Below are 11556 nucleotides of genomic sequence, written 5' to 3'. Positions count from 1 at the left end.
AATTCATTTTATTAATTTGTATATTCATTAAAATGTATTGAAAAAAGTAGCCTAAGCCTACAATGACAAGAAGCAACGGTTAAACATCAAGTTTAATCAAATTGACTGTGAAAGTTGTTTCAACTTATTAAACTTCTTATACTGACTTAAAAAAAAACATTTGTTGCCATGGTTTTTTGATTATATTCAGTGGCGTAGCGTCTAGGTATGCAGGTACACTGCATGGGTCCCGCTGGGGGCCCGCCGAGCTGAGGGGAACTTTTAATTGAAACGAGGAAATACATTTTCCTGCAATTTCCCTGAATATCTAGGTATGCAGGTACATATGGGCCCGGGCAGACTGGGGGCCCGCCGAGCTGAGGGGAACTTTTAATTGAAACGAGGAAATACATTTTCCTGCAATTTCCCTGAATTGCCCTTGTCCGACAGCTTATCAGAATTCTCAGCTCAAGTCCGACTGGAGCCTGTGTCTTTTCTTTCTCTCTCTCTCTCTCTCTCTCTCCCCCCCCATTACACAGCTGCTGTTGCAGCCATTAAAATAGTTCAGTTTTGATTTTTAATGGCAAAGTGGTAATATTTCATTTCGTTCCTTTATTAAGTTAACTTAGAAATATTTTTGGAACATTTTGTGTTTGTTAAATTCAGGTTTTTATTTTTTAAAGGAACGACCAAGCGGCCAGCAGCTGACAGTGAGTTGAGCATATGTTTGATCAATTTAGCCTGCTCAAATCAACAGGACGACTTGCCTAAAATAAAATCTATAGACATAAAGCACTTTGTGCATTTCACAGTATTAATTTAAACATTTAACCTAGATAAATGTGCGCTGTTAGGCGCATATCCAATCGCTCTGCAGGACATGGAGGCGCCAGCGGGATCACTTGGTTTTTTTTTTATTTTTTTTTTTTATATAACAGTGGAATCTTAAAAAAATTATTAAATAATTTTTGCTCGTAAAGGTAAGAGTATACCTCATTCGGAACTGCAAAGTCTACTTTTATTTGTGTGCACTCACAATATCAACAAAATAAGGGATACAAATGCTTTCTGATGCGCTTTCTGTTGTCTCTGTCTTGAGCAGGAGTGCCTCACGATGATGAACTGAAACTCAGCGAATACTTGCCTTAACGACATGATAAATACTGTATATCTATACAATGCTTTACATTACTATTTTAAAAGAAATACAAAAACTCTTTCATTATGTAATCCATAAAGATGCATTTTTCTCTAAAGGCACGTCCAATGAGGAGATGGCGCGTCAGGTTCGTCAAATTCATCTTTGTGACACTGACTCAGAAAACACTAGTTTATTAACAAACAATTAAAATATCCCCTCACTATTTTTTACTTTTTAATTTTAAATGTTTGTTTTTTTGGGCCGCTGTGCCAAAATTATGTTTGCATTCAGTAGCTACAAATAGCCTACAGCAGCATTTTAGTGCCACGTTGAAAAATAACTAAATAAATAAGATTATCTTCATAATATTTTAAGAATAAAGTCAAAATTACGATAATAAAATCATGTTATGAAGTTAATGTGAAAATTCCACCTATAGGCTACTTCGCCAAAAAAAAAAAAATGTGGCATCCATCATTCTTCACATTTAACATTAAAAACAGCAATAAAATGTAGACTTATTGACGTTTTTTTAATACTCTGATCGATTTCATGAGACATTCGTTTGTATTAAATTGTTCTGTTTTTTTTTCATTCATTCAAATATTCATGTTTATTTCATGCTGCAAATTTTAAGGAGGAAAATATCATTGATTAATATGCCGCTTGAACTGAGGCGAATTATCTCACTACAAATTAAAGAGCGTAAAAACACATTTATTGTTTGTATTTTATCATAAAATTGACAGAAGGCTGAGACTTTGTAGTAACAAAAGCACAAAGCTGTGATTATTGGGTGGCTTGCGTGCTATAAATAATGGACTTGAAAATTTAAATATAATTTCCAAGCATTTAGCCTATACCATAAAACAGCTTGTGAATAGTCATGATTCATGTAACGTTATTTACTTAAAAAAAAAATCAACAATAGGGCCCAAGTTAAGTTAACCGAGTTGAAGCCCATAACGTTGCAAAAAAATTCAATTTTTTTGAATTGCTACTTGCTACGCCACTGATTGTATTATTGCCTGTAACATGTCTGTGCCGTACCCAAATTAAGAATTAACGACCATTTCTACAGACATAGCAAAGAGACAGCAGAGAAAGAGCGAGAGCGTCTACCTCAGCAGCAACAAATCTCGCGTTCTCACATGTAGAGCTTATTTTGATCTTTAATGTTAGGTCTTTCCTTTTCATGAAAAAATAAAATAAAAGAATGCTTAAGGTTGATTCAATATTAGGCCTACTCTTAATGAAAACAGACACACACAATATCAGCAATGCTACAATGACAAAGTCACTTATATTAAACGTAAAACTTTTATGAACAGAACGAATAAGACTGATGTAGGCCTACCTACATTGTAACACAAATAAATGAAAGTTTTTGGGAATTTCCCCTTACTTTAAATGAATGCTTATGGCTCATTATTATTAATGAAAAAAAGGCTATACAATAAAATAGTACAATGATAAATTCACCAATGTTAAACTGAACTTTTCTAAACAAAATGAATATGGATTTACCCTCAGGCTACCTTAAAACGATCATAGTTGGTGATTTATTATCTTAATTAAAACACATCAGCCATAAAATAGTACAATGGCAAATTCGCATATATTAAACATCTAACTTTTATTAACAAAATGAATAAGATATAGCCTCGCGTTGTAACCCAAATATATAAGGTATTTTCCCTTATTTAAAACAAATGCTTAGTTTGTGGTTTATAGTTTTTTTTTTTTTTATGGAAACCCAGCAACAATAAAGACACTCACTTATAGGCTATTAAACGAAGAAATTAAAGTTTTATTAAAAGTAACTCTTTTGGATCCGCCATCATAGTGTCTTCTCGCATCACTCTTGTCATGTGACAACAGTATGGCAAGGGGTGTAACATTTCCATCACACGCTTGAGGTATTCGGCCAATCACAACGCATTGGATAGCTGGCCAATCACAGCACACCTCGCTTTTTCAGACCGATGAGCTTTGTAAAAATCGACGCGTTTTAAAAAGGCGGGGCATAGAGGAGAAACAATAATGTACAGTATGTGGAAAATAATGTGTTTTTTGAACTTTAAACCGCATAAACACATTTCATTACACCAAATACACAAAATAATGTTCTTTTTAGCAGCATCATATGACCCCTTTAAGTTTCTACTGTAAGATGGCCAAATGTGCATTATTAGGGCCCGAGCACCATGGTGTGAGGACCCTATTTATGTCCGATATAGGTTTCAGAATTAGTCCTGAAAAAAGTCCTGGCCTAAAGACATCTAAAGGCCAATATCCCATTATAATAATAGCGCCACCTGCTGGCAACAGGAAATTACTTGTTTTACAGTAACTTAAACATGCAATGTCCGATTTGCCCCAAACTTCACATGTTTGACAAGAGCCCTGGCCTGACAACATCTACATGCCAAAATTCAGTTATAATTTATAACGCTACCTGTTAGCAACAGGGTATGTCATGTTTTACACTAACTCAAACATACCATGTCAATCTGCACCAAACTTCACTTGTTTGATAAAAGTCCTGGCCTGAAGACATCTACATGCCAGTATTCAGTTATAGTCATAGCGCCAACAGCTGGCAGCAGAACGTTTGGCACATATAATTGACTTTGACATATTCCTCCTATATTTATAATTTTACATGCATATAGCCCACCGTTCACTGTTTTCCTAAGGCCACTGGGTGGAGGTGGCTCCGGGTGCGAGGACCCTTTCAATGCTGCTTGCAGCTTTAATGAGAGCTGTATTTGCCTCAGAGAGCTAAGAGATCTCTGAGCAAAGAAAACCCATCTGGCCAGCATTAGATTAATATCATGACTTTAATATCAAGTCAAACCACTTAATTTCTCTCAAAATAGCCAAATAGGGAAAAGTCCAAATGTATAATCTATCTAGTTATTTCAGATATAAACATCACGACATTCACTAATGTGGACTGATGATGTGAACCATGTGTATCTTAAACAAATAAATACAATTTTATAGTAAAAAAAAACAAAAAAAAGTATTTAAAAAAATGGGAAAATTCATTAAATCAAGACCGTTCAAAGCTTACCTTCTAGCATGAACTAAAAATAGCAGTGTCTCATTTTCACCAGACAGACGACTTGTGTCGAAAAGCACCGATAGATGGTACTGAAAAAAAGAAAAGGTAAAAAAACTACAAGGTTAAATTGAATGGCATTATAATTAACAAGATCACCAAGTAAGCTGTAAAGCTGGTGCTCTTGTCATACTACCTTGGTTTGCGCTCTCATGAAAGGAAATCCAATGCTGCACTTGAGGAAGTCCAGCTCTACCAGCATACAAGAAATGCCCTTTTCTTCCTGGAGCCCAAACAGACAGAGAAAACAACAAATGACAGTGAGAATAATCAGACAAAACCTTCATAAGTTGTACTATTTTGTCGAGACCCCAGCAGAAAGTCACCAACTGTGCAGTTCTTTCCTCAAGGTATGCTTAAAACATTACAAAAAAGAAAAAAAAACATCCAAAAGAAACCAAAGAAATCACTGATTGCCATGCAAACATACAGAAGGCACGCAAATGGTTTATTGTTGAGAATAAACTCCTGCAAGCTGGATTCAATATGCATTACAATTATGTTTAGATCTCCAATTTAGATCTCAGTCGGAGGTAAACTAAACAAATTTTTATGTTTAGCTTTTTCTCTTGCAATTTCAAGCAGTGCACACACTTGTCAACTGTTCGGCTAGATTTCAAACAAGTTTGAAATTTGTTGCAGCATCTGCAATCAATTGGAACACAATTGTGCAAGTGTGCACACTAGAAGAGTCTTGTGAAAGGCACATGCTACAAGATGCGTAGTGTGCATAAGGCTTTATGTAAATGTCTTAAGCTGGAATACACTACACGATTTTTGCCCCGTTTTTCCACTGATTTACTGTTGAAGTCAACTGGAGAAGTTGAAGTTGAATTTTTTTTGCCAAAAATCAGAGCCAGTCTGCAGATTTGAGTTGACGGATATCATAGAAAATCGCATAGTGTATGATGGTCGCAGACTCTATTTTTTAGCTTCAGACTATGATTCCATCCAGTCGGAGGATATCAAACAGTTTGACATTTTGAAACGATTTTGGGACTTATTGTTTTCATTTATCATGTGTTTCCTAGCAACAAGGTACACATTTCTGCATGAGTTTGTTGTGATCGGAACGACTCAGTCATGTAAGGTATGATGGCAAGTTTTTCCTCTGTGACTATACAAAGTCCATAAGTGTATGATGCCCAGTGTTTTAACATCTGTTCAGAATTTAAAAGTTGTGTAGTGTATTCCAGTCCTTAAAAGTCATTCCTCAAGTCTTGATGAAGTATAACATATGCATAGTTTACTTAAGATATAAAAAAACCCCCCACTGAAATATGCACTAACTTTTGGCGGTTTAATAGTGTTTTAAAGGACAATTAATATTCAGTAATATCATTTGAAACAACACTGAACTAAACTGAGCAGAATTATGACACTATTCTCTTTTGTAGAGCTGCTTTATAGCTGAAATTTAATTTGTTTCATACTTTATGAATTTTACAACATTAACAGTGCTATTTTCCTGTTTATTAATGAGAAGCTGCTTTGAACCAAACTGTATTGCATAAAGTGCTATATAAATAAATGTGACTTGACTAACACATAAATAACTGTATTCTCACATGCGCTGTACACTAGGAGAACAGTAACAGGGACAGTCGCCAGTGAGAGTTGAGAGTTTTCTTTAAACACAGAATAGCAGCACCGGCTGGTTTGTGTAAACAGTTGAGATTCAACCTCGTGAGGAGTGAGCATTTCTCGGGCGAGAGTTCACGAAGCTGTCCTTTTACAGAGCCGAGAGTGTAAAAAACAGCCGAGCGCCTTCAGGAATCTATCAGGGCCACTGATAAACCAGACGGCCTCACGCTGCTGGAACAATGCAGAGGATGAGCGCTTAACTCTGGGATCTCGAGTTCCACGTGAGGTCCTGCACGTGTTGCCTATTCTTGAATTTATATTCAAGCTATTCTTAGCAACACTGCAGCAATAACAAGAAGTGCTGCCGGAGAAAAAAACATCAATAAATAGTAAAAAGCAGCTGAGGGGGTGCAGGAAAGCTCGGGACTGTTTGCAAAATTCATTTTTCATGCACTTGGCGGCTCTCTGGGGAAGAGTTTGAGGCTTTGGCCTCACATTCTGCACTCGTTTGGAGCGTTTACATGAACACCCTGGTTTCCTCAGATTTGAGTACTGCTAACATACAGCAGGGCACCTCGACTGGCGGCACTGCGGAATAAATGTGGCCCATTAATCATTTCCGAGTTCAAGAGCGCTCTGTGGTTGACAATTTGCCGTCTGAGGTCTATATCCACACCAGATCATGCATTTATACACTTTCTGGCTATAGTTCAGCTACCCAATTTCCCCAAAACATGATATTAGGCACAGATATTTAAATGTGCCTGATACAATCATATGTGCACTACTTAATGATTTTTTTTTTAAGAAATTCACATTTTTATTCAGCAAGGATGCATTAAATTGATCAAAAATTTAAGTAAACAATTTTTATTTACATAACATGGCCCTTAAAAGTGGTGTAAGATCCCTCACGTACGATATGTGGCAAGAATCATTCAACATTATTTATACAGTCGTCTCCCTCTTGCTCAGCACTTTTTCCGCCGTCTGGCCCCAGTGACGAGACGTACCCTTTGTCTTCATCAAATGGACTTAAATAAGCAACACTCTGACACAATGTCCTCTAAAGCACTAGCAGGAAAACCCAAGGACAGCTCGAGTTCACGAATGTCCTCTATTTCCTAAACCGCACAGTGTTCCCACGGAGGAGGGCAGGCAGCAGAGAAGTGCACGTTTACGTAAAAACAGTAATATTGTGAAATATTATTACAATTAAAATAACCGTTTTCTATGTTCCTGTAATCAAAGCTGAATTTTCAGCATCATTACTCCAGTCATCAGTGTCACATGATCCTTCAGAAATCATTCTAATATTGCTGCTCGAGTATAATTTATTACTATGTTGAAAACAGTTGCGCTGCTTCGTATTTTTGTGGAAACTGTATATACTACTGAGCTCAAACTTTAAAATGTGAACATTTTCCAGACTTTTAACGCCGTCTTCCTTTTCAGCATTACTGAACCATTTCGAACCATTTAAATTTCTTTTGTGAAATATTTTGCACAGAAAGTGTGCTTGTCCTTGAAGGATAGTCCTTCTTTCAAAGAAAGGCTAATCAAATGCCACACTTCTAAATTTGCCCAGTATTTTGTCACTACTGTGTTGGTAATTGTATTCTGTCGTGTACAGGAAGGAAAGAGGTGTTTTCATTAATCAATACTCTCTGCTCTGTGTGTTATTACACTGAAACACTAACAAATCTCAAATGATGTATGTATTGGCTGTGCGACTGTAAAATAAACTCTTGTATTTCATCTCCAGCCAGCTTGTTTCTCTCTCTCGATCATGCATTTATACACTTTCTGGCTATAGTTCAGCTACCCAATTTCCCCAAAACATGATATTAGGCACAGATATTTAAATGTGCCTGATACAATCATATGTGCACTACTTAATGATTTTTTTTAAAAGAAATTAACATTTTTATTCAGCAAGGATGCATTAAATTGATCAAAAATTTAAGTAAACAATTTTTATTTACATAACATGGCCCTTAAAAGGGGTGTAAGATCCCTCACGTACGATATGTGGCAAGAATCATTCAACATTATTTATACAGTCGTCTCCCTCTTGCTCAGCACTTTTTCCGCCGTCTGGCCCCAGTGACGAGACGTACCCTTTGTCTTCATCAAATGGACTTAAATAAGCAACACTCTGACACAATGTCCTCTAAAGCACTAGCAGGAAAACCCAAGGACAGCTCGAGTTCACGAATGTCCTCTATTTCCTAAACCGCACAGTGTTCCCACGGAGGAGGGCAGGCAGCAGAGAAGTGCACGTTTACGTAAAAACAGTAATATTGTGAAATATTATTACAATTAAAATAACCGTTTTCTATGTTCCTGTAATCAAAGCTGAATTTTCAGCATCATTACTCCAGTCATCAGTGTCACATGATCCTTCAGAAATCATTCTAATATTGCTGCTCGAGTATAATTTATTACTATGTTGAAAACAGTTGCGCTGCTTCGTATTTTTGTGGAAACTGTATATACTACTGAGCTCAAACTTTAAAATGTGAACATTTTCCAGACTTTTAACGCCGTCTTCCTTTTCAGCATTACTGAACCATTTCGAACCATTTAAATTTCTTTTGTGAAATATTTTGCACAGAAAGTGTGCTTGTCCTTGAAGGATAGTCCTTCTTTCAAAGAAAGGCTAATCAAATGCCACACTTCTAAATTTGCCCAGTATTTTGTCACTACTGTGTTGGTAATTGTATTCTGTCGTGTACAGGAAGGAAAGAGGTGTTTTCATTAATCAATACTCTCTGCTCTGTGTGTTATTACACTGAAACACTAACAAATCTCAAATGATGTATGTATTGGCTGTGCGACTGTAAAATAAACTCTTGTATTTCATCTCCAGCCAGCTTGTTTCTCTCTCTCGGCCTCGTCTTTTAGTGCTTCAGTAAGACTGAAATTAATCGAATTGCTTGCTCACCAATTTGAAGGTCTTCGCTTCACCTGTCGCAATCTAATAGAAGGACAATATGCCGTTTATCTAATTACACTGCGTGTGTTTCTTTGCCAGAGGGGCCCCGAGGCCACCTAAACAGTGCGATAGAGCTTCTGAAACCAATTCACTGCTGCAGATGGTTTGGGTTGCAAGACAAACACAGAGTCAACAGGACCTAATATAAAACAAGAGGCGAGCATGAGTTCACACTCGGCATGATGGAGAGCTGAAGCGCTCTGAGGGAGACGGGTGAGGACGGGTCACATCAACACAGACGACTTCTCGTGGCGTTGGGGTAATTAGAGGCATCCTGCTGCGTGTACAGTACTACAACAGCAAACAAAGTACAGCCCCTGTGTCTTCTCACAATACATTTCCACCTGGACGCCTGCATGCGTCTCATTCAACCATCATGAGGAATTACTCACTGAAGAGAGAGGATGTGCCGCAAAAATTATCCAATGAAATTTAAGACGCTAAAACAATGTTAAGAGCTCCATTTGTATCAAAACACACGGATATATAGAGTGAAGTCTGAGCGCTTCAAAAACAGACTACAGTACGTTTACGCTGAAGATGACTGAATTCTTTCAGAAGGATTTTGGAATGCAAAAACAAATGGTCAAAATATTAAATACTCCATTAAGGCCAGACCAAAAGTAAACTTGAATTTTAAAATAAATATAATTCAAAACCATGACTTTCTATCTTCTGTGGGAAAAAGAAAAATAAGTTATATGTTTATGTTATATGCTTTTGTTCTTGGAAAAGGACAGCATGATTTATTTTCTTTTTTAAAATGTATTTAAATAAATAAATAAAAATAATTATGCATTTTAATTAATTATAAATAAAAATGCATTCATTTTTCAAAAATTCTTTTGTCAAGAATGAAAGTAAATAAATTATCCCTTTAAATTTAATAATTTAAATACATTTAAATATTTATTTTAATTAAAAAAATAATTAAAACTATTTTGTAAAGAAAGAAAATCACATTGGTTTGGAATGACATTCCTTTAAGAAACAGTATTTTTGTCACAGTTATTCACAGTACAATCTCGCATCTAATGAAGAGCATAATGAAGAAATATGTGACCAAATATAGATAGTATCCATTAAAATAACTAAAAAAATGTTTTGTAAAGAAAGAACATCATACTGGTTTGGAACAACATGAGGGCATGAGTAAATAATGTCAGAATATTCATCTTCTGTCAGTTATTGACAGTGCAATTTTGCATCCTCTGTGCTTTTCATTGTTTAAAAAAATCAGTAAATATAGAAAAGATCACAATTAGAAACACATGGTCAAATATACACATTATCCCTTAAAAATGAAAGAACATTTATTAAAATGTGCAATTCCGCTGCATCATTTCCCTCTTGAGAAGGCTGAGCTCATTTGGTCTGTTCAGCAATCTTAAAGAGTCTCTCCATTAATCATCAAACTAAAGGAGGAAATGTTCTTCCTCATGCTGCTGATAACTACAGAATGCTTTTCAGCAAGGGGAACAGAACATGAGGGAGCTGTAACAGAGTTCGAGAAGCCCGAGATAGCGATACGCTGACCAGCTGCAAGAAACTGTGCACTTCCTCCTGTTTCCACAACTCTTTATATTCTACACGCTTTTTTCAATCTGTCCCGTTAAATCATGGATATGATGACCACATACCCTTAAAAAGAGGATTCAGACTTGTCACATTTTCCAGTAAATATCATTTAATCTATCGGTCACCATTTGGCAGTAAGTTCGTGGCACACCCTTGGGCCGCCCGGTGCATATTACAAACAGAATGTTTAAAGACTTCAGTCTAATTGTCTGACTTTATGCCATTTTCAGTAGGTTTTTTATCAAATTGGTGTTTACCAATGAACACATCTGAGGAGTCGCTGAACTAGCTGCTGGATTGCAAGATGCCAAGCGCTTATCAATCAATCTTTGGAAAATATTGGAGAATTTATTTTAGTCATAATAAGATGCAAACTGAAGCAGCCTGTAAGTCAACAGTCAAAAGTCTGGTGTAGAGAAACGAATGACAAATATACAGTATCAGTGACTTAAATATAGATAGTATCCATTAAAATAACTAAAAAAATGTTTTGTAAAGAAAGAACATCATACTGGTTTGGAACAACATGAGGGCATGAGTAAATAATGCCAGAATATTCATCTTTGGGTGAAATACCCATTTATGAAGTAGTATTTCTGTCAGTTATTGACAGTGCAATTTTGCATCCTCTGTGCTTTTCATTGTTTAAAAAAAATCAGTAAATATAGAAAAGATCACAATTAGAAACACATGGTCAAATATACACATTATCCCTTAAAAATGAAAGAACATTTATTAAAATGTGCAATTCCGCTGCATCATTTCCCTCTTGAGAAGGCTGAGCTCATTTGGTCTGTTCAGCAATCTTAAAGAGTCTCTCCATTAATCATCAAACTAAAGGAGGAAATGTTCTTCCTCATGCTGCTGATAACTACAGAATGCTTTTCAGCAAGGGGAACAGAACATGAGGGAGCTGTAACAGAGTTCGAGAAGCCCAAGATAGCGATACGCTGACCAGCTGCAAGAAACTGTGCACTTCCTCCTGTTTCCACAACTCTTTATATTCTACACGCTTTTTTCAATCTGTCCCGTTAAATCATGGATATGATGACCACATACCCTTAAAAAGAGGATTCAGACTTGTCACATTTTCCAGTAAATATAATTTAATCTATCGGTCACCATTTGGCAGTAAGTTCGTGGCACACC

At 36.3% G+C, this 11556-nt stretch overlaps 1 protein-coding gene across 1 annotated transcript in view; it reads right to left on the bottom strand.

Annotated features, from left to right (window-relative positions):
- LOC107585444 (integrin alpha-9-like) overlaps window positions 1-11556 on the bottom strand; it is a 103978-nt gene that overhangs the window by 23473 nt on the left and 68949 nt on the right. The window contains exons 21-22 of the mRNA XM_016272461.1: window positions 4384-4470; window positions 4200-4279 (exon numbers count right to left, since the gene is read on the bottom strand). Coding sequence (XP_016127947.1) covers window positions 4200-4279; window positions 4384-4470 — 167 coding nt within the window. The remainder of the gene's footprint in view (window positions 1-4199; window positions 4280-4383; window positions 4471-11556) is intronic.

The sequence above is a fragment of the Sinocyclocheilus grahami genome, unplaced genomic scaffold, assembly GCF_001515645.1.
Source record: "Sinocyclocheilus grahami isolate Dianchi unplaced genomic scaffold, SAMN03320097.WGS_v1.1 scaffold70.1, whole genome shotgun sequence".
In the NCBI taxonomy this organism is placed as follows: Eukaryota; Metazoa; Chordata; class Actinopteri; order Cypriniformes; family Cyprinidae; genus Sinocyclocheilus; species Sinocyclocheilus grahami.
The sequence above is the reverse complement of the archived record's forward strand: the minus strand, read 5'-3'. Positions and strand labels throughout refer to the sequence as shown.